The following is a 23,278-nucleotide window of genomic DNA, read 5'->3' on the forward strand; positions in this document are numbered from 1 at the left end:
AGATAGTGCGATTTTTGGTGATTTTTATTTATTTACGGCTCACCGAATTAACGATCCATTATCATTTGAAAGGCAATATTCTCTTTTCTTGTTTAAAAAATATTTATACTTGTCTATCTCGGGTAAAAAAGGAGATATGAACTACTTTGTAGACCGTATAATTAAAGGTGTTCCTGTAGCATGGAACTCAATAGGTTCTTGTCTATGCTAACGTGTGCTATTTTCAACACTTGGCCGCATGGCGCAGCACTAACCTCTGATTGTACATACATATATAATTCATATATTTGTCGTAGCAAATCATAGAGGGCGTAAGAAACACTTTAAGTTTTTCGTGGCTGATATATCAAGCACAGTACTTTTTGTACCTTGTCAGTGTCTGTACCTGGTCACTGACTATACTTACCAATTTTTCAGAATCTGAATAAATTGGCAAGTGATTCAAAATACAATAAGTTAAGACTGTTTCAATTAAGCAACAAACGTTATCAATAAATAAATTCAAACGATTTCTTTAAATATATAAACATGATCCACGTAAAGTGTTCCATTAATTTTCGTAATGAAATAGCAAATGAGAATAGTAATGTTTTCGAAAATACAGTGATCTTCTAACAATTTTCTTAAAAATCATTATTCATTTATTCATTTATATACATATATCTTAATTTTTATCCACTTCTTCTCTCATATAAAGCAAGAAGTTGCTTCAGAGTTGAATTTCATAAATCATTCTCTATGTAAATTTTAAGTTTAAAGGTGAATTCAAATTAAAATTTGTAACAAAAGTACGATCGAAGGTTATCAAGAGGTAATTAATTTGCATAAATGCAAACCAGGACAATGATTAATACTGTCTAATACTAATATTTGTTTATTAACCAATATTTTAAGTGATTGCATCGTAATTGTTTATCGTACGATGTGATTGAAGTAGTTAGACACAGACGCAATCACATCGAGCATCTCGAAAGCCTGGGAGAGAAAGAGCTACCTTTCCCCTTCTCTTTGGATATACTCGCACCTGAAATAGATACATATAGGCTGTATACCGCTTACCGATTCATGAAATCCCCACCTTCACCAGGTTAACTTAGGTTTGATCTTGATTTCCTAAAGGGAACAGTCTTCAGCGGCAGTCAGGTGGTCGACGGTGTGACGATCGGACGTTGGCAAAGATTTGGCTTACACGGAAATGCGTCTTAACTCACTGTTAATACTGTCATGACACATACACCCGCGAGACCATTAGGTATTCAATAATCGGTCATTAGCAATCTCCAATCGGCACTTCATAACGAACAATTGCACCAACGATACCTCTTAGGAACCGTCGATATATTCTGGCTTATTTATGTACATAAATATATATATTTTTTCACGGTTTTGATTCGCGCGCAAAATTACCGGCATTATCCGTAACTCGAGAGAAAAGGTTAGATTCGTGGAGCCAAAGAGAAAAGTGTTCAGTGAAGAAACTCGAGAAAGTTGGACACACAACGAGAAACATTCGATAGATAACACAGCAAAAAAAGAGATACACATGCGAATTTTACCGTATTTATATTTATTTTTGCGATACATTATTTCAAGTAATTCGACGATCGCGTTTTCGTGTGAACATCACTAGAGCACTCCCTTGGGTCGCGATTATCGGAAATATCGAAAGGATCGATCAATTCGCAGCACGGACATTGACGTTTAAAAAGTATTCGATTGTGTTTACCTTTTTACTTTCAAGAATCGAAGGACTATCCGCAGTGAGGTAAGTGAACCGGAAGTTCGGCTTATTACCACGGAATGTCAATGAATTCACTTTTCGTAGATAACACGAACAGAGGAAGAATAACGGGAAAATTATGCAATTACATATTGTTGTTTTTTTATTATAATCTTTCCTCATTTTTCGTACGCGAGAAATGACTGCTATAGTTTTGCAATAATGTTTGGCCAAATAATACTTAATTGCCATGAGAAAATACGATTGTTGTTAGAAAGTGAAATAATTATGTGGAGATTGTAATGGTAATTAGACGGTGATCAGATGTATTACATGTATTAATACTGTTGTTACTATTTGTGCGTCAATCGAAACTATATATTATCGAACAGCTGACATTAGAGGATTTTATTTTATGGAACTGTCCCTTTTGTTTTTCCGATATTGTATGGATATTAATGGTTGAGTCCATCGAAATCGGTCTCCTATCTAAAGAATCTATCAAATTCTTAATGATTATGTATATAGTAACTTCTTTATGGAAATAAGAAAATGGGTAAATTGATACTGTACAAGGTTGAAATGTTCGCTTCCAGTTAGATAAAATGGAGTAATTTCGTATGATGTTTCATAGTTTTCGTAGTTATGTAGTTCTCTGTAATTAATTAATCACGAGAATATATTTTCAAGTAGTAGTGTCAAAATCATAGAATTAAAATCTTTCAATAAAAGGTATAGAATCGTGTCTAATGAAAAATTAAATTTTCGATTGAAAATAAATTTGAGATAATCAAAAATGCACCTAATTTCATTTTAATTAAACTTGGTATTTATCTATGCGAAGAAAATACTTGAAAATTGTATGAAACGAGCTCCGTCGAATGATAATAGGTCATGGTAATTGTATAATCAATTCGCAGTCGTAATGACTATAGTTTTTAGAAGAGAAGGCTATACTTTTAGCGATTGCTTGTTCCCATTGATAATTCTTTTAAGACACACGTTAGACGCACTAGCACGAAGAAAATTTGTTTTACGAATCTTTTTTTCGTCAAATCCTTTTTCCTATACCTGTTCTTTCAATTTCATTGTCGTATCTTTAAAATTGTCGAAATTAAGGAAAATTTTGTAAAAAAATTCTCTGCACTTTGTGTAGCGAAACGAAAGTAACCGAAGTCAATTATTCGTAGCAAGTATAGTTTATTAGAGGGGTTAGTTTTTTTTTTTTTTTTAAATAAAAAGGTATCGATTTTTTAGCACTTTTCATTCGAAAAAATTATCAAAAAATATAGTTTGAACTGCTGGTGAACTAGGATACATGGCGAAAAGAAAAAACTATCAATCTGCTTTTACGTCAAACGATGAAACCACTCTTTATTGACATATAATTAAAATTTCAAATTGATCGGACCTATACTTTCTTTTTAATTGTGCCAAGCAATTGCAAAAACCTGTTTGGTGAACACCGCGTTTAAATAGTATTTCTCTGCAAATTAAACTGAAAAAATTTGTGTAGCTTAGTAAAAACACATAAAAAGTTGCAGATTAATTAATTTCATACTATTTTCTAACGAAAAGATGCAATGAAAAGCGATATTTCCAAGAAAAAAATAAGACATTCATCCTTAAATTTAGTTGAAATTAATTTTTGAATAGGGCAATGCCTGTCTTATAAATACACATCGAAACAGATTTGGAAAACTTTGGCAAAATTATCGTCTAATTTAAGCGTCAAACATTGTTGCTAGTATATTTTGAGTATTAACATGTTATTACATAACAAAGTGGCATCTTTACAATATTTGCTTATTTCTTTATTTTTGTCATTTGCTGTTCTTTTCATAACACAACGTAAAGGTTCGACAGCGATGGAAGTCTTAATCTCCTAAGGACCCGCTAGTAAATGTTGCGTAACAGAAGAAGAATAATAGATATTTAAGATAGGAAATCATAAATCTCGGTAGCATGGAATTTAATAGCAAAACAGTGGTTTTGACAGGTTTCAAAGTAGAGTCGTAATTTGTGAAACAAACAAGGAAAAAAATAATTTTGTGTTATTACAATTTTTACTCGAAGGAACAAGCAGAATAACGTTATGCGTTGATGCATTAAATTCCAAATGGTACAGTACAACGGAAAAGAATAGAGCTGCATAATAAAATTAACGAATGGCTCGGTCGGAATGTTTATAATTATATGTATTTATACAATGGTATATTTAGTAGATATAGGAAGTATATTTAAAATACAGTAGAGCACTTATCCGAAGAAACTTTGATACAATTATCGTACCGTTATCGAAATACCACAATGTCCGAACGTTTTATTACCTGAATTTCCTATTTCTTACGATATACAAAGTGTTCTTTGCTTTCTTTAATCGAGTGAATTTTATTATTTATTTATTTATAATATATTATATGTAATTAAAAAAAAACTCGAAAGCGGCGTAAGTGCAGAATTAGCAAAGATACAGGAAATTGAAAAAATTACAATCGCAGACATAAAAACACAGAAATATGTTATTAAAAATTGTCTAAAGCATGTAGATAAGAAAACTTACCGATGTAATTAAATGGTTTCATTGCGATAAAAACGATAATAAAAACAATTTCATACGAATGGAAACAGGAAACGAAAGTGGTAATGGAGAGGCATCTTCTCGTGTCTATTCACGAAATTCGAAAATGTACTTTGATGGTTCAAAGTACAAAAGAATACGACTCTATAAAGTTCATTAAGTTGCAAACATTATGCAAACTAGTATCCAAAAAGATGTGGGATCTGTAAATATTTCAAGAATCTGTCCATCAATCTGAACGAATGAAACACCAATTTCTGCAGAGAAATTTCATGCCGAAAGAAATTAGGAGGGAACTTGATCTACTGCCTAACTGACAGCGGACAACCACATGTGACTGGTAGCTATAAAATTTATTGCCGTCGATGAATTAATTAATATGCTATATACAAGAGCGATAAGAGCACGTTGAAAGGGTCAAAAGATCTCGACGAACCAAGAAATATTTGCGTTGCATGCTCGAAACAGAGCTATTCAACTATTGTATAATGTTTATTTTACTTATTTCGAACGTGGCGACAAAAGAAAGCGAGAGTACGAAACCGTGTATTCCTTCTTCTCTATTCGGAATCGCTTCATTTGAGCCGCTCGAATCGAAAGTTATCACATCACTGGTTTCAACCTCAAGCTGAAAAATCTCACAACAGGAATCGTTTATTTCTCACGTTTTCTCTATTTTTATGAAAGAAAATGCTATGTATCGGAATTTTTTCTCTCCCGTTTTTGACATCCCAAATGCCAAAATTAACTTTCCCCTTATTATTAATTTATCGATTATTTCTTTAAAATATCCTAATCGTGATTTTCCTAATCATAGCTATCGTAATGATATCTTTCACGTAATATCGTAAACAATAAATTAATATGCAAACTGCGATGATATAATGAACATAGATATAGCAGATCGATGAATCCAGAAAAGGAAAAGAATTAATCATTTCTGCGCGCAGATTTAACTCATTCTAACGACAAACGTTAAAAAATTTTAATGTACACACTCCGATACGAGATAGTTACCTAACCAGGTATTTATGTACATACATAATTAACAATGTGCGACACGTGTTGTATTATCATCCGATCGTTCACATTTTACGCAAAAATTGAACTGAACATGCTCGAAAAGTGATCAGTCGTTGGTAGTCAGTGATGCTGCCCGATCCATCCTTTCGACGCGAATTTCTCCGTCGTGAATTTACTTTCTACATTCGCCTATTTTCGTTGCCTGTTGGCCACATGGATTCTATGACTACGCCGTGTCGCATCGTACCATTTCAGTCTGAAAATGAAACCATCGACTGATGTCGGTTACTAATTATCCAGCTTACACGCACTTTTTTGTAATCTGAATTAAAAAAGTTCCCTATAATTATAGTTCAGACTCACGGAAAGATGCGAAGGATCAGAGCTGATCGTCGAATGTCGTGTTATATCGTTGTCAGATGTAGAACAGATTCATTTAGGCGAATATACATAGATACTGTTTGTGGTAAATAAGTTTGTGGTGTATGCAAATTTTTATCAAATGTCCATTTAGTAAAGGATTTTATTTCATCACTTCAGTTTGTATTAATAAAAACAGACTCCACGTGTCTGACATTGCTATTTTAAATGTCTTCTTTTCGCAACAAGTGAACTTAGATTTAATTAACATAAATGTCGATATCATAAGGGCATATGGTATTTCTTGGAGTATTTAGTATTCATATATGTATATGTATACTAATGTATGTATTCTTCAAATTCCTGCAAAATATAAATATGTTTTATGTATGTTTTATGTCAAGTTTTCTCAAATTTATTTTTCGGTAGAACGTACTTTTTCATACATCATGTGTATCATACGAGTGAAAATTAGAAGAAAACAAGATTGAGACAAAGCAAGAAAGAAGAAATTGTTTACGTTATTCAGAACAAACTCACCTTATAGCAAAAGATCATGACGTTCCAACAAAATCTCGCATCCAAAATAAGAAAGTGAAGTTATTCACTTTCTCTATAATTCCTCGTCAATGTAGACAGATATTATATAAAAATGTATTTTACAAAATCAGTGCAGAAAATAAACAGAACATAGAACTAATTCTGTACTAAAAAACTTTTTAGTTATACCTTAAAATATACAAATATAAATAAAAGATACAAAATATTTGTGATCTAATCGCGTCTCACCATTGTTATTTATACTATAGTTATTACCATATGAGAGATCATTTTACGTAATCTCTGTTGTGCTTTGCCAAGATCATCATTAGTCACGATCATTTAACTTCTTTATTGTCAGTTATAGTTTTGCAATTTTGTTATTACCAATGAATCTGATTTAAATGAATTCTTATACGTTATACGTTAATGGTTTCAATGGTCAAATACAAAAAGTCTTCAAAGAATTGATATCGGAATTCGTTTGAATAAATTCACAACATCGTAATAAATTACTATGTTTCAAGGTTTACAGTACCTTTTGTTAACTAAAATAATCCAATTTAAATTAACTAAAAAAATGATACCGGTTAATGGGACATTTTTATTTTATTATGATATAATTGATTGATTAATTTTAATAGGTGTTGAGTGTTCACACGTTCTAGGATTATAAATGACCAACTATCAATTAGTAAATGTAATAATTTTCCAGGAAATAATGAATACAAGTTCATTAAATGTTTTTTCTAAAATAACGTTGAATAAAAGTACAGCAATATCTTATTAAACAGGTATATTTTTGCAACTGTGTTCATTGTCACGTTTAACTTTGTCGATGGATTAGAAAGATACAAAAATTTACAAAATACCTACTAACCATAAGTTATAGCGTTCTCTGCTTGAAACAAACCTGATTCCATTTTTTTAGTTACAGATATAATTCATAAAATGTAATTTATGAAATCGTGTATCAGCGAAAACTCGTATTCTATAACATTTTCTTCGCAACGGGAAAGTCTTGAGCGCGTGTCTCGTTTCTGAAAAATCGAAAGGTCAATCGGTGACGAATGTATCGATTTGACGAACACCCTGTGGAAACTTATACGCGCTCCAATTGTCACTAAGAATTACGTTCACTCGAGAACCAGGTTCTAAGTTAGCAACGAACGAGGACAATCACACTGCGATTATACGGTAAATTGTACGATATGATCACAGTTTGTATGAACTCGTCCTGGCTTTATCATCACAGCTCTGCGCAAATTCCTAGATTGAATTTTTGGATTAAATAAAACTGAATTAAATTAGTGATGTTTTCCTTATTAAATTATCGCATTTTTTGACGAACTGTTGAAGCATAAAACTTATATCAAAGATATTAAAAGCAACGAATTTACCTTTTATATTTTCGCATTCTGAATTTTTTTTTGCAATTTGTTGCAAATTATATCACTAGTAGATTATTAAATCAGTTTTACATAATAATTTTCATTATTATACAATTCGAATCTGTTATTTGAATTGTATCAAGTGTATAACATATTACAACATAGTAACATATTATACAAAGTGAACAAATAACGTCATTTTAATTGATTGATCTTGACCGATTTATTCTCTTTGCTCTCTAAATAGGATCTTTAGATTGTTTTCAAAAATAGTTCAAAGCTCATATTCGTTTTATGATGTTCGCTTATGACAAGGGAATGTAACAATTATCCGCAAACCATATACTGCCGTAATTACTCAAATTAATACTATTTCATTTTTGCTGTCTGTCAAGATTGCTATCGAATTACATATGAAAAATGAACAAATTACCATCCTTCGTCGTGGTTACATAAAATTTCTAAATATTAATATTGGAGATGTCATTGTCTTTTGTTAATATATTTTTTTGACAATTCTCTATATACATTCATAAATATCTTTATATATGAATGTATTTTTGCCCTAGTTATCTTCGTCCTGCTCTTCGTCATCTGCTTCATTCGATCTAATAGTAAAGACCTCGGAACGTGTATGGAAAAAGTTTGAAATTTGTATTTACCGATTTTTACTAATTTTTTCTATTATATATATTTATATTTATAAATACAAATATATATATTTTTTTTATTGTATTAATTTTTACATAGGAATTTTGACAACAGATTAAATATGTATAAAACACTGTTGCATATAAAAAAATAAATATGAATGATATAGTATTAAACATTCAATTTATTAGATAAAATAAAATTGCGTATTTACTGTTGCTGACGGGTACGTTGCATTGATTCGATTATATATTATTTGTGCACAGACGCACGTGTTATTACATGCTGACTGTTAATGTAAGCGTGACACTTTTATCTTGACTACGTATAGAAGGTTAAAAAAGTTGTTTAAGATTGTTATTGGAATTCTTGGATTCGTTCTAAATATCCATAAGAATAATTAATATTAATAATTATCGAATGTGGAATTAACAAATGTTTAAGATATGTATGCGTTTTATACGAATGCGGAATGTAAATTAACATCTTGAAGTTATTAAACTGTTTGCGCAGTGATTAATGCAAAATATGCACAGCATGATATGCACAAACAGTATAAATATTTGCTATGATTGAATTTTTAAATAAATCACACCGCAGATATTATGTCTCTGCCTATATTTAGCGTCTTCGAGAAAATCAATTTTAAAAGATCAATCAGACAAAAATATTATTTTTGACGAATTTATGACACAGATATAAATGTAATTTTTATGCAGCATAAATTATGCGATGAATAATTTCTCGCATATATAAAGACTCAAATTGCACATAAAGTAGAAATAAATATTTTGTTATATAAATAGCAATATTATAAGATATAAATAAGTCTTTTCAAAATTATTCGTAGTATATATACTACTGTTTCGTCTTATTCTCTGTTACCAATGCAGTTACAAAAAAATATCAAAAGAGAAAGATGAATGGTTTAAAGAGTAACTATTATATATAGGATGATTTCTTTTTCTTTTGAAAGTGTAATGGTACATATGCAATCAACAATTGCACTACTTTTTTTTAATGGAAATGCATACTTTGTTTTACATTGATAGATTCCTCTCGTCACTCTATGACAAACCCATTAGAGTTTCCTTTGTCTTATATGCGATAAATTTTACAAAATTCTAGTTAAAATATCTCGGTAACCAATCAGTTCTTACTTCGTTTAAATCTTATTAATTAATTTTCATTCTGTATGTTATTACTTTTTTATTTACTCAACGCTCCTTCTCGTAGTATGCGTTTCCGTTTAAGAAAGTAATGCGATTGCTGATTGCATATGCGTTCGCTGCATTTCTAAAGGAAGAAACATACTCCTACGGATGTGGTATTCCTTGAACTATTCACCTTAATCATCTCTTTTGACACATTTCCGTAACTGCACTGGTAACGGAGTTATAACGTGAAACAGTTGCGTGGATCACCCTGTATAGCGTACAAGAATTCAATTAGTCCAATATTAGCAAGACGTAACACAATATAGCATAGCAAATTTAGAAAGCAATCGAGCACGATACATATAATATTATCTTTGAGCAAATATAAAGGACAATGACTATACCTTCGTAGTTCACGAGCAATAGTCCATCTTCGCATAATCCGATCCCAAGACCAGTTTCACGCACACGAACATCCGACCTATTCAGATACGTATTGCACGTATATACGGATGATCTACCGTTATAAAGAAACCTTCTATGTACTCTTAGACGCAGTTCTATCACGTGTCAGCCAGTTACGCTTGCAAAGCATGGCCGTGGGGAAAGGTATAACCTTAGGACAGTTCTCCAGTGCTTCTCGTTAATTGTGTTCGTACTTTCCGATGCATTCCCGATGCATTCCTGATGCACTCCCTACTCTTGAAAGTTCGGAGCGGTTCGAATGTGAATAGAAGAACGAAACAATTTTTAAAGATTCGATTTTCATCGATATCACGAGTCGTTGGGGAAAATTAAAATAATTAGGGAGAGGGAGGAATCTAAATTAAGAGGATATTCAGTATAGAAGAGAGGAATTTCAATGGTTCGTTCTTTCATAGTGGATGTGTTTAGTATCGCGAAGAAACGAAAAGGTGATAATTTTAGTGACAGTGTTTAACGGAAGTTGGACTTTCGGTGGATTTGAGCTTTTAAGATCGAATAATTTCGGACAATTCGGCTTTTCTCGATACCTCGAGCTGCGATCCAATTCTTGGAATCGCGAAAATTCCTATACGAAACTCATTGATAGTCTTCTTCTTTTGTTGCAAGAAATAGACCTAGCTCCTCAGTCGATTATCGATAGCGTCTTTTATTAATATTTTTATGCACAGAATTTCGGTCCATACTAAAGAATCTATGCGATTCTAATCTTATACAAATTTTATAATATTTTTCTATTTCATATGAAATACAAACAGTAACTCAAAAGATCGATCGCGTGCCAAGCGGCCTCTCACTTATTATTGCGTTACCGGTATAAATCAACAGGTGCTGTTCGAAAAGTGGCGGTAATTTATTCCGCTGTGTATCACATTTTCCTTCAGTTCCGGACTTATTTAGTTTCCACATTTTTAGTACAGCTTGACGCGAAGAGTGTAATAAACCATACGATGATCGATGATTTGGGTCCGCCTATTCTTGTTAGTTTGTCTCACCGTGAAGATAACTTCGTTTGAAATCTGAGTACGATTTCTTTACTCACTTTATTATAGCAATATATTCTATTAAAAAATATCTCCGTTTCACTTTATGTATGATACTCGTTATCGAGAAATGATTATATCCTCATCCGGTGTTCATCGAGATAAGACTTCGAAATTAATTAAAATATTTCGCGGTCAAACACGGTGAAAGTGTTTACGAAGCACGCGTTAGATCGCCGCTTGAGAAAGGAATTAAACAAAGATGTGAGAAAGTATACAGAGGTGTAAACGTCTCGCGTTATCATCGAATGAACGGTTCGTCCAACGTGCAAGTTTCCTAAATCTTTCCTAAATCGATTCGCCACCGAAGAAATTGCAACCGTATTATGCTCTTCTTTTACGAACATGCGTCGAGGAAGTAGGAAGGCGATTATTCCTTTCGTACTTAGAAATCGAGATTACTTCCGCAGAACGGTCACGCTCGAGATATTGATAAGATTAATCGATTAATGTTACGCGAGGAAAATCTAATGATACGCATAAAAGTTTGCATCGCGCTGAGAATTTTCTAGTTTTTAATATCAATGATTCTACGTTTTATAGACTTTAAACAACTTAAACAGTTACGGAATATATGATGAAGGAAAATTTTGCTCTCTTCGATGAATTCTATTTCTCTCGAGCATCGACGCAGTTTCAGGCTGCTGGTGTATCTGGTTTCTACATTACATTATACCGGTTTATATATTTAGCGATAAGAATTCTGCATTCCTCGAGACCAGTCATTAAAACTAATTTCTATAATTATAAAATACAGGATGATTCTAGCAACTAGACCGACCTGTACATTTATTCTAAGTGAAATTAGAAAAAACATTATAGAGGAAGATTTCATGCTATGGTGTCTACGGGTTGCAACGCCGTGTTATTTTCAATCCAACGGGATGCAAAATCTGGTCGTTACATTTGTATGTATTTATTCAGGAAAAAAATTTTATTTATTCAGATAATCGTCTTGAGATACGAGAATCGAAATCGTCTGAGTGAAAACAGAACAGAATCCTAAATTTAATTTAAAACAGCTTACGTTTTTTAAAAAAAGGATTTAAATCGAGAAATGAAATGTCAAGTTCGGCAACAGGATAATACCTCATCAGATAATAATATTTCTGTTTTAAACGTCTAGACACGATTATCTTTTTAACTATCAAAAATAGAGAAAAGTTTTCTTCGATAAAAGTTGTATGCCATCGAGAAGGACGAGATCGTCACAATGATAATTGTTCGATCTTGAGATAACAGTGATCTATGAAGATCATTTTTCAATTATCGAATGTAATTTTATTGTACATTTATGTACATTTATTTACATGTATTATGTACACATGTCATTTACAATTTTGGAGATATGACTTTTTAAAGCTGACGTGTCACTGATGTCAGCGTTACCAAATGTATATCTTAAAAAGGCTATCCGATGATAAACCGTGTTATTTTTATTGATGAAAACGATTGGCTTGAGCAACGTCGACTCGATTCTGTTTATTAGATGCCATAAGATTGCACAGTGTCATCGGTATTCATGTATTATTGCAATCTCGTAACTGGAGCAAAGGAAAGAATTTTATAATTAATTTATAATTAATTAACCTCACGTTGGAAATAGGAATTAACGAATGTTTATTACATCATTTGTTATTGAAAAGAAAGTTGAATTTGTATTACCTCCAGGCTACGGCTACGGAAATTTCATTAACGTCATTCTAACCGGCTAAAGTTAAATGTTACATTTTCTCGAAACACACACACGCAAAAATCGGTTTCTTTTAAAGCCACTGTGGTGTATAAAGCTCGACCGGGCAACATTCTAGTGCTGTGCATTGGATAACGCTGATCTTAAGAACTACAATCTCTAAAACGGTATATATAAGTTACACGTATAGGTTAACGTTTTGAAAAGGTCTAGACATCAGTTGCAATAAACATACGACAAAAAATGTAGGTTTTTATTTAAAAATTCAAATGTGATCTTCACAAATCGTTCCAACACTAGCTCGAGATAAAGTTATTATCATATGTTCTTCTCGATCCCACACGATTTTCATATTTCTGATAATTACAGGAATAGCGCGTAGATGCTTAAAACGCATATACTGTGTAACGATTATAAACGAAATACATATAGATTTACAAATTTATAAGATATATTTTATATGAATATGTGAATATATACAGTGTGTCTCGAACCGTGGGCAAAAGTTGCACGATACCGAGGTGGTTTCTGCATTCGATTTTGCGGTAGCCTTGAAATCTGTAATGAAATGTTTATGGATGCCTTCATTTTTTATTACATGTTCTTAGGATAAATCATTTATGCAATACAAACGTAAAGACGTTTTTAAACAGTTACAAATTCATGTTATCGAAATACGAATTTTAAAATTCGATGTGGTTTTTTATAACGTTACTACTGGTATGGCATTGCCTTGATGTCTTCAAAATAATCAGCAGATTTCCAATAATCGCTTTCAGACTCTATAATGTATTGCTCTTAAATTCCAAAATTTACATAACGATAGCGGATGATATGTATGGATTAAACATGTTTTGAAAACGTCGTCTGAATATCGGCTACGAGAATTTGTAATAAAAGATGGATGTATCCATTTAAAAATTATAATATCAAGTGCCATTCAATGTTCTTCTGAAACATTTCTTATATATCATTTATATTTTTAGAGATATTGACGTAATTGAGTGGATTGACATAAGACGTATTTATAGGAAACAACGGCGTAGCAAAATCTTTTGTTTCATTTAAATCCAATCAAAACTGTAACATTCCCCTCTTAGAATACGACGCTCAAAAATATACAGTTACAGTTACAAAAATATACAATTTCTCAACGCGAGAATTGATTGTAATTTTAATAAATAAATAAAAAAAAATATACAGGCTGGTTGGTAACTGGCGGTACAAGCGGAAAGGGGGTGATTCTACGTGAAAAAAGAAGTCGAAAATATAGAATACAAATTTTTTTAAATTTTTCCATCGAGACAACGATCTACAGTGAGATCCGTTATAACGAGATGCGATAAAGTGCACGCGTACCGAGCAAAAATTCAAAGTCGATTTTCTCGAAAACAAAGCCTCGAACGAAAAATTTTTATTCTATATTTTCGACTTCTTTTTTCGCGTAGAATCACCCTCTTTCCGCTTGTACCACCAGTTACCAACCACCCTGTATATCCGCGTCTTTTAAAACTTATCAAAACTGTGGATGTCGATAACCCGATGACTTTTGAAAGATTTTGACATGTGTCGCTACGTAAAAAATGATGCGGAAATCTGTTTGGAAGTAATTTGTAATGGAACCATCTCTTTCTGCAGTTATAATCTTATTTTCTTAATAAGATTGTATATCTTTATTTATATAAATCAAGTTTGTATAATCGAGTTAATGGAGGATATTAGCTATGGGATCACTGAAAATTTGATACTTTACGAATGATTCTGATCTCGTGGTATGTCATCGAATCTTTCATTGTTACATGCTAAACATTGTTCACACTTTGATTTTCAATTATCTCGTTTAGTTGTCCAATCAAGTTACTGAAATCGCTAGAGCGTAGCTAACTACGCTTTTCTATATTTTTGATATCTTCTGTTAGAAGAATGACCCACTTCTTAAAATTCTAACTTTCATTAATAACAAATAACAAATTTTCTCTTCATCTTATATAGAAAATCCATAATATGATATAACCTGGATTAGGTGTTCTTCAACAGAATCTAAAATTGAAAGTGCTGATAGGTGTCGAATACTAATACTATTTACACGATAAACCATCGTACAATAAAAGGAATAATATCTAATTTTAAATATCTTATGAATTTTCCAATGGACATTCGAAGCAGACTATATTTAAATATTCCCTCAATTTCTAATACAATATCGTGTAATTACAGTCAAAGGAGCGACCGTTACGAATTCGTATCACACGATCACGATAACGTATATCGAAGATAGATGTGTTGAATGATAAATAGATGGGGCCAAGTGATTGATATTTAATGTGTGGGAGCGAACCGATCAGAATTCATAATGATGAGAGCAACGGTTCGTGTGAAACTTGTTGTAACTTGACTTTAAACATATCGACGTGCTATTCTATATCATTCGATAGGGTGAATGTCTTTAGACGGAAGCTGTAAGTCAGAAAACCAGTTTATTAGTCACTTGGATAAAATTGATAAATAACGAGCAGTTTGATAGCTGAGTTGATAGCTGAGAAATCTTCGCTTGATATTATACTCATAGATGAAAAGAAGATCAACGTAGCTTTAAGAAAAGAACTCTGGAAAATTAAGATTCCAATAGACAAACGTTGTTATGATGTCCTAAGAAAACGTGGGATTAATAGATTAATTTTTATACATCTATCGTTAAACAATTTTTTTCAATAATCCGCACACTGAGAACGAGAGAAAACAGATCAAATTTAGCGAGGTCAATTATTCTATTTCTGAAGAAATCGAATCAGTTCGTCGAAGAATCGTTTTGACAATAAAATCGAGAAATTTACAAAAATAAAGAACATAGAGTTCCAATTACACTGGTTTAACACGTCATTAATTATAAGGTTCAGAGGCAACGTTAATCGTAGCGTGAAGAATTTGGCTAATTGGTATTTCGTAAGACCCCCGATCGGAAGAGTTAAAAACCATTGAAGTGTGTAAACGTTGCGCAATTTTCTTGCAATGAGTCCAATTGAAATTTCACGGATCGAGAAAGTAGAAGAGACCATATAGAATTACGCAAAAAAAAAAAAAGACAATTTACCATAAGAAGAAACGATGTCTGATGCGAGTGGCAGAATAAGCCTCGATGGCCTTGGTGGAATTCTTTCTTAAGAGCAATCTATTCGGTATTACGTGATCGTTAGTCCTAGATTCACGGAGCCCTTTTACAGCGGCGAAAGATAAATAATATTAAAACGAACCAAGTTTGTTGAACACGTGAAAGAGTTGCCATACCTACTGCCGTTTAATGAAACGTTTCGACAGTGCGAATGTAGACCCACGGAATGTTGTATTACTTAAGACTGTCAGTTGGATATGTTGCCTAGGAGCAGCTGTACTTGTAGGATGAAAAAAGAAATACACACTTTTTCTTCGTTTCTAGAATTAGGTGATTTGTATGAATGGAACGTTGCTATAAGACGAAGAGCTGAAAAATAAAACTTTCATGTGGATGTCAAACGAACGGATCATTTTTTGAACTTTCTTCTTCCTTCTGTCTTGTTACAGATACTCTTAATTTTCGGAATCTGATTTTCAATGACGTTTTACGTTTCTATTGAAATATGACGCGCACATTTCTTAATTCTATTTCTTGAGATCGTATAAGAACTCTAAAGTGCGCGGAACGTGGTGGAACATACGCGAAAAAATTGTTTTCTTTTAGATGAGATTATGTCTTGTTTATAGCGCATTAAACAGCGCACTCTGATTCACATCTATTCTGCATTATAAAATACACATTCATTATTTATTCTCGTTTCTTTGCCGAGATAGATAATTCACAGCCGACAGTTTTGTTGATATCAAACTGAATGTAATATTGAGTAATATATAGTATTATTTAATATGTAATTTGCGCTATATAATATTTGTGTTCAATATTCTTTGTTTACAATACTTTAATATAACAATTTATCGATAAAACATGATATACATTTCATTAAAATAAACAGCCTTGGTATTAAGTTATTCCTGTGTAATGGTACGTTTGCATATTAATAACAGCATTTCAAATTCAATATGTTAATTATTTTAGTTTTTGTAAATTATGCGTAAAACGATTGATTATTCATTCTTTACGCTGCAATGTATATTTAGTAGTTTAATAAAATATAATTTGTTATGGAGAACTAATAGAAAAGATTATTGAATGATGAAAATTATTTTTGTAATACAGTTTTATACGTTTCTTTAAATAACGAAATAATTCTCGTTTTGCATTTATCTGTTTCACAATTATTTTAGACTGCTTCAAATTATGTATTTAAATTATTTTCTATATTCGCCCTATACCTACGTATTTTTTAATCAATCTTGTCCTATGCCTCTCATATTGGACAGTTCTTGAAGGTATTTCACGAAGGTGCATATGAAAAATTTAACGAGAGTTATTAGAATTAAGAATGGGAGACGGATAAAATTAATAAATTATGTTAAAATTTCAATCACTATGTCTAAATATAACAATTTATTCTTTCGAATTTCTAGAATTGATAGGAGAATTATGATAATTCCTTTCACTGTAAACATAAATGTCTAAAGTAATAAAAAGCAAAAAGATAAACGAGGTACATATTCGATACATCTCACATAAATTATGTGTCTCGAAGATTTTAAGTCATTTTAATAGACATATTAGTAATTTAATATACTATATTAATTTATTAAGTAATTTGACATACTATGTATAAAAAGGTAATAAGTGTTACTAGTTATTAATTTACTGTTGATTTGTACAGTTTAATAACATTTTTTATGAACAGTTGTTCATAATCACTTGTAAATAATTACCAAATTTGCATTGTTTGTATACAGATATACATATACATTATTTCTCAAATATTCCTCTTGATATGTATTCGTGAATATATCTGTACTTATAATTAATGTTATAGGTTGCAATTTTTAGTTGAAATCGGTGCCTTGCAAAATGGCAGGGCAAAATGCAGTCATCGTCAAGAATGCGAAGAAAACATATGGTGGTGGAGTATACATCTTGAATGGCGTGAATCTTACTGTTCCCAAAGGCTGTATGTGAGTAAAACGTTGGATAGAATTTATGTTATTATAACATCTTTTCAAATTTTTCCAATTCGCTCATATACGTACATTACTTTACACAGATATAGCTTACTTGGAGCTAGTGGATGCGGAAAAACCACTTTACTCTCTTGCGTGGTTGGCGTCCGAAAATTGGATTATGGGGATATTTGGGTACTCGGTGGCCAGCCAGGAACCGAAGATTCTGGAATACCAGGGCCTCGTATCGGTTACATGCCGCAAGATGTTTCGCTGGTCGACGAATTTTCTGTGATTGACGCGCTTGTCTTTTTTGGAACAATCAGTGGCATGGAAAAATTTGAAATTGGTAAATTTAAGAACTTACAACTATATTCTTATATTTTTCCCTTACGAATGCAAAAGAGTTGTACACTATTGAATCGTATAGGATTTAATTTAAACTGTTAGATATTTTAATCAAAAAGCGAATAGATCATCATGCATGCATATATCAAGTTATGTTAGCGAAATCGAGAAAATTATTTTCAGAAGAAAGATACGTAGAATTAAAGGATTTACTCCAACTGCCACCCAGGGACCGTTTGGTGAAGAACATGAGCGGTGGCCAGCAAAGAAGAGTATCCTTCGCAGCAGCTCTGCTTCAGAGGCCTGAACTGCTGATCCTCGATGAACCCACTGTCGGTTTAGATCCAGTTTTAAGGGACAAGCAAGTATACTTTCATTTCCTTCCACCTTTTTTAAACTTAACGTAAGGACAATAACATAAACGAAGACTTTTTGCACAGTATTTGGAACCACTTGACGCAGATCACAAAAGAAGAAGGTGTCACAGTGATTATCACTACGCATTATATCGAGGAAGCAAAACAATCTGATAAGGTAAATTACACAATTGAATGATAAAATGAACATTCGTATCCTTCAATTATGATGAACAGCTATGAGATAAACTAATTAAGCATAAATTATCTTATTAAATCAATGATTGCATAGTAGAATATCTTACTTTACGCGACAAAACTAGCATATATTAACAAGACAAGTTGAAGATCATTTGTATAAATATTAGCCTTAGCAAATACGTATTTTACAATACAAATTCACTTACGTAAACTTCCAAATCTTTGTTACTTTAGTTGAATCAATGCGTATGCTGATCAGATATTTTTCAATAATTTTCATTTCAACTAAGTTCCAATATCCGAGCGATAAATATCTGACAATTATTTATCGACACCTTATTTATTTTCTTTTTATATATTTTCGTAATCTTATTCTATTCGTTGGCGTTCGTAATAGTAACAGCCTGTATAATTGTACTTTATAATAGCTGCCTTGATGACATTGTTCTAGCAAGAAAGGTAAAGCGGGTTGCTATAAAAAGATAAGTTTCATCGTATGTTAATGTCACTATTATACTCTTTAGATTGGATTGCTCAGAAATGGCCAGCTGTTGGCTGAATCATCACCGAATGAATTATTGGAGCGATTTCAAACCGACTCCCTGGAGGAAGCCTTCTTAACCTTGAGTCAACAACAAGCTGAGGATTCACAAGGAAGTAATCTGATCCCTGATCCTCCAGGGGAGATTAATCCGATTTATAATTCGTACGATGTCAGCAACGGGAAGACGAAGGTGATACAACGCTTGAAGCTTATTCAGTTATATAGATCTATATAGATCAAAAAGTCCTTCCAAACTTTACATAGTGTTTCGGTGCTGCGGAGTTTGATGATCTTCTAATCACGTATTTTCACCAGAAAAATTTAACTATATTGATAAATCATAGAACAAAGTATTTCTCTTTTTCTGAATGTAAGAAATATTTTATTTGTTAAGATGAAACAACAAAAAAATCATGTTTCAGCAGAGGATGCATCAAAGTAACTGGAAGACGAGAATTAGGGCTTTGCTTTATAAGAATGCGCTTCAGTTTTTGCGTCATCCTGGGTAAATGTTATAAGATATTTGATTATTAACGAAGATTAGGAACGAGAAATTTAGTTGACGATTTCTTTGTTTGTCCTTAGGGGGTTCTTATTTTCAATCGTCTTACCAGTGTTGGAAATGATGCTGTTCTTTTACACGGTTGGTCCAGACCCAAAAAATCTCAAGATATACGTAGTGAACGAAGAGACTGGTGCCTGTAATAGTCAGAAATATTTAGGCAATATTACATACTACAACGAAGAGCAAACGTGCAAGTTCACCGATCTCAGTTGTAGGTTCATAGCCAACATGGACGATGATATTCTAGAGACGGTGAGTGAAAAATATATTCTTTAAGAAAAGGACTATTTTAAGAGATTAATTTAAGAGAATAATAATTAATATTTTAAGAGATTAATAAATATAATAATAATAACATAATAATTGATAGAATAAGAGTAATTGTTAATCGTATTTTTTTCAGAAATTTTATGATAATTACGAAAAAGCGAAGGAGAAACTGAAGCATAATCATGACGCCGTTGGAATAATGTATTTTCAGAGAAATTTTTCACTTGGAATGGAACAGAAGTTAGAAAATATGCTTACTATATCTGACGATGTTATTTCGGCTTCTATAATCGACGTCGAGTTACATATTCCAGGTATGTGACAAGAATATAACTGCCGTAAAATTAATTGTTTCCCAATGTGTATAGAACGATCATCTATCCACGTTTCCTTCAATGTTGCAGATAGAGAAATTATTTTATTCGTAAAACAATACTTATATAAAATGTTGATGAAAGAGTTAGAGAAAATTGTTCAGGAATGTGGAATTAGTAAAAAGTACGCAAATATTCCAATAAAGGTGTGTATATGTTAAAAAACAAATCAATATTAGTGAAAATGATCCAGAATGATACTGATTTTTTAATGTTATAGTTTGAAGATCCGATTTATGGTAAGATGGAAATGGAGTTTGGACAATATGTCATACCAGTATTTTTGCTAACGTAATACTTTTTCTGTTGTAAATTACAATTTTCCTACGAATTATAAGATCGTTTCATCTTTATGTATAAATTTAATTTCTCTAGAATGTTATTCATTTTGGCAACATCTATTTCTTCGAGTGCAATCATAGTCGATCGTCATTCTGGCATATGGGACAGGATCTTAGTTCAAGGTAAATTCAAATATTTAGTTTTTGTTTCCTTTGATTAACGTGTTCATTTTATTTATATGAAAATGAATTCTGAACGTAGAAAATTTGTACTATGAAGGAAACGAATTTGACTATGTCATTTTTCATCTTTATTCTTTTTTTTATTTTACGTTCGCTCTATTACTGAGCATTTAATGAAATCACTAAATGTGAAATAAATCATATCTTGACAAGCTCACTGTATGTACGACAAATAATACATTGTCTATAATACTAAACTATCATATAAGTTGCATAAAATTATTGCACAATTGTAAAATAATTAATTACATTGTTATTGATCCATAAATATTCATGTAAAATAGGTGTTACCACCGCAGAGATTCTGACTACTCACTTGATAACGCAAGCTATAATCATTGTATTTCAAGTAACACTTGCGTTATATATTGGTTTCGAGCAGTATGATATGTATTGCGAAGGATCAAAGATCGGTGTCATCGCGATGATTATGCTAGAAGGAATTTGTGGAATGGTATACGGTAAGCTTCCGACTTAATTAAAATTAGCAAATGAATATTCACGACGGTTATGTTACATGTTTGTCATCCTTGAATTATGATATAAATTCAGTTAATTATTCAGAATTATGATATAATATCACTTGAATTACAATTTCTATGACAAAATATCTTGATGAGAAAAAATCATTTGTAGGTCTCTTGATATCAGTGTCATGTACTTCTCATAGTTTGGCCAATTATGCGTCAACGGGAACTTTTTATCCATTGCTTCTTCTTTGTGGTGAGTGATTAAACATAAGTTTACTTACTTTAGTATCATTTACTACTACGAGCGCAAGATGTTTGGAATCTGTCAGAAAGATCAAAGAAAAATTGGTGTACGTCTAATGTGTATAATATGAAAAAATATATAGAATACATACTTATTAAGAATATTTTGACATTTTCAAGGATTGATCTGGCCAATCGAGGGTATGCCGAAATTTCTTCAATGGCTTAGTTTAACGATGCCTATAACGGTACCGGGAAAGTCACTAAGGGAGATTATGCAAAAAGGGACTGACCTCGACGAGCCGGAGGTATACTCAGGATTTTTAGTGGTCACTGTGTGGATTTTTGCCCTCGCATTCATTTGTCTGCTTCAATTAAGATACAAATCTTGATTTCGACATAAAGGTTAAAATTAATGTGGAAAAAGACATTAAATTGGAAAATAAACCACCTCGTATCGTTTAAATAGTGAAAAAGGCATCTTTCTTCGCAAGCTTTACAGGGTTAGTTCATTCTAAATTGATCTAGTGTAGAGTTAGTTCGTAGCTGCGTACATATGTATACTAGCGGGATATTGCGTTTTTATATATATTGTAAAATTATAATATGTTTTTTTTAACTACTGAGAAAATGGAGGAACACGTTAAAGACTCTCACCTACGTCATTAATGTACATTTTGTTCATATCGTAAGTGTAGACGTGCGCAAACAAAGTTTCTTTAAGTATTCTTAGATTATTATATTTTATATAAAAGATGCGCTAGTTATTGATTACTTAGTAAGTAAGCGGAAAAATGTTAGGAAGAGGATATGCCTTTACCTCGTACTTTTACTCTTCGTTTAAACTTCTTGTATCTACAGCTCTGGGATTGTATCGTAATCGTCCATACCAATGCTTGATCTATAAAAATGTAATCATGAAACAGAACATGTTCTATCAATGTTATAGTCACGTAATATTGGATATCAGAGCATTCAGGGAGATAATGAGAGAAAATAAATATAACGAAGATGAAATGATTAATTAATGTTTCGGCACCAATGAAATGTAATTTGTCATTTTTGATTTATTGATCTCCTCTTACATGTTTTTTTTTTCCACAGATATACATGTGTTACAACACTCACTATTATCGGAGATTAACATAGTATACAAACATATACAACGTGCGAACTATGCGTGAGAATTTCCCTTTTTTTTTTTTCTTTTTCGTAACTCGTTCTTAGGCTGGAATATATTATCGATAATTCTACTGGGATACGTCACATCGACCATTGATTCTGGAATGTCTTTGCGAAACAAAGTAGCAAAACGCGCATCGAGGAGAACTAAAGAAGCAAATATTACGTTTCAAGCGTTGTTTAATAATCACGACGGATGCGTTAAAAATATTTCTGTTGTAGGATATCGAAATAAATATGCCACGTAATATTAAACGTGACTCATTGTCAGAGTTGCCTGGCATTTCGGTGACAGACCAGCATGAAAATTAGATAAGATAGTCAAATCTAAAAAATATTATATAGTAAAGCGTAGCCGCTAAAATTCTATCTCAATTCTTGTTCATCTTACTTCGCAACTACTCTTGAATTAAATACGAAAGAAAAAGAAAGAAAAAAGCGGTATTAGTATACTACATGCGCCAAGGAAGATTTTCCTGAATAATATTA

At 32.0% G+C, this 23,278-nt stretch overlaps 1 protein-coding gene across 2 annotated transcripts; it reads left to right on the top strand.

Moving 5' to 3' along the window:
* The first annotated feature begins 1,109 nt into the window (after positions 1-1,109).
* Positions 1,110-23,205, top strand: LOC117230438 (ABC transporter G family member 20-like). 2 transcript variants are annotated; one of them, XM_033487893.1, is made up of 15 exons: positions 1,110-1,765; positions 17,589-17,727; positions 17,817-18,061; positions 18,247-18,421; positions 18,501-18,594; positions 19,142-19,351; positions 19,587-19,666; positions 19,747-19,978; positions 20,130-20,310; positions 20,401-20,516; positions 20,591-20,661; positions 20,746-20,834; positions 21,179-21,355; positions 21,531-21,617; positions 21,788-21,999. In XM_033487893.1, the coding sequence occupies exons 2-15, from the start codon at positions 17,624-17,626 to the stop codon at positions 21,997-21,999; spliced, it is 2,073 nt and encodes a 690-aa protein (XP_033343784.1). In that variant the 5' UTR covers positions 1,110-1,765; positions 17,589-17,623. The 2 variants fall into 2 exon arrangements, with proteins under 2 accessions (XP_033343784.1, XP_033343782.1); XM_033487891.1 differs by having other exon boundaries at positions 1,112-1,765; positions 18,244-18,421; positions 21,788-23,205.
* Positions 23,206-23,278: the final 73 nt, after the last annotated feature.

Source organism: Bombus vosnesenskii, unplaced genomic scaffold (genome assembly GCF_011952255.1).
Source record: "Bombus vosnesenskii isolate JDL3184/JDL3185 unplaced genomic scaffold, Bvos_JDL3184-5_v1.1 scf7180000013267, whole genome shotgun sequence".
Taxonomy (NCBI): domain Eukaryota; kingdom Metazoa; phylum Arthropoda; class Insecta; order Hymenoptera; family Apidae; genus Bombus; species Bombus vosnesenskii.

Bases quoted from the DNA above. Each gene is read 5' to 3' on its own strand.
- LOC117230438 (XM_033487891.1), top strand. From the start codon at position 17,624: ATGGCAGGGCAAAATGCAGTCATCGTCAAGAATGCGAAGAAAACATAT. The intron at 20,835-21,178 runs GTAAATTCAAAT...CATGTAAAATAG, and splicing joins GGACAGGATCTTAGTTCAAG to GTGTTACCACCGCAGAGATT. The intron at 21,618-21,787 runs GTGAGTGATTAA...GACATTTTCAAG, and splicing joins TCCATTGCTTCTTCTTTGTG to GATTGATCTGGCCAATCGAG.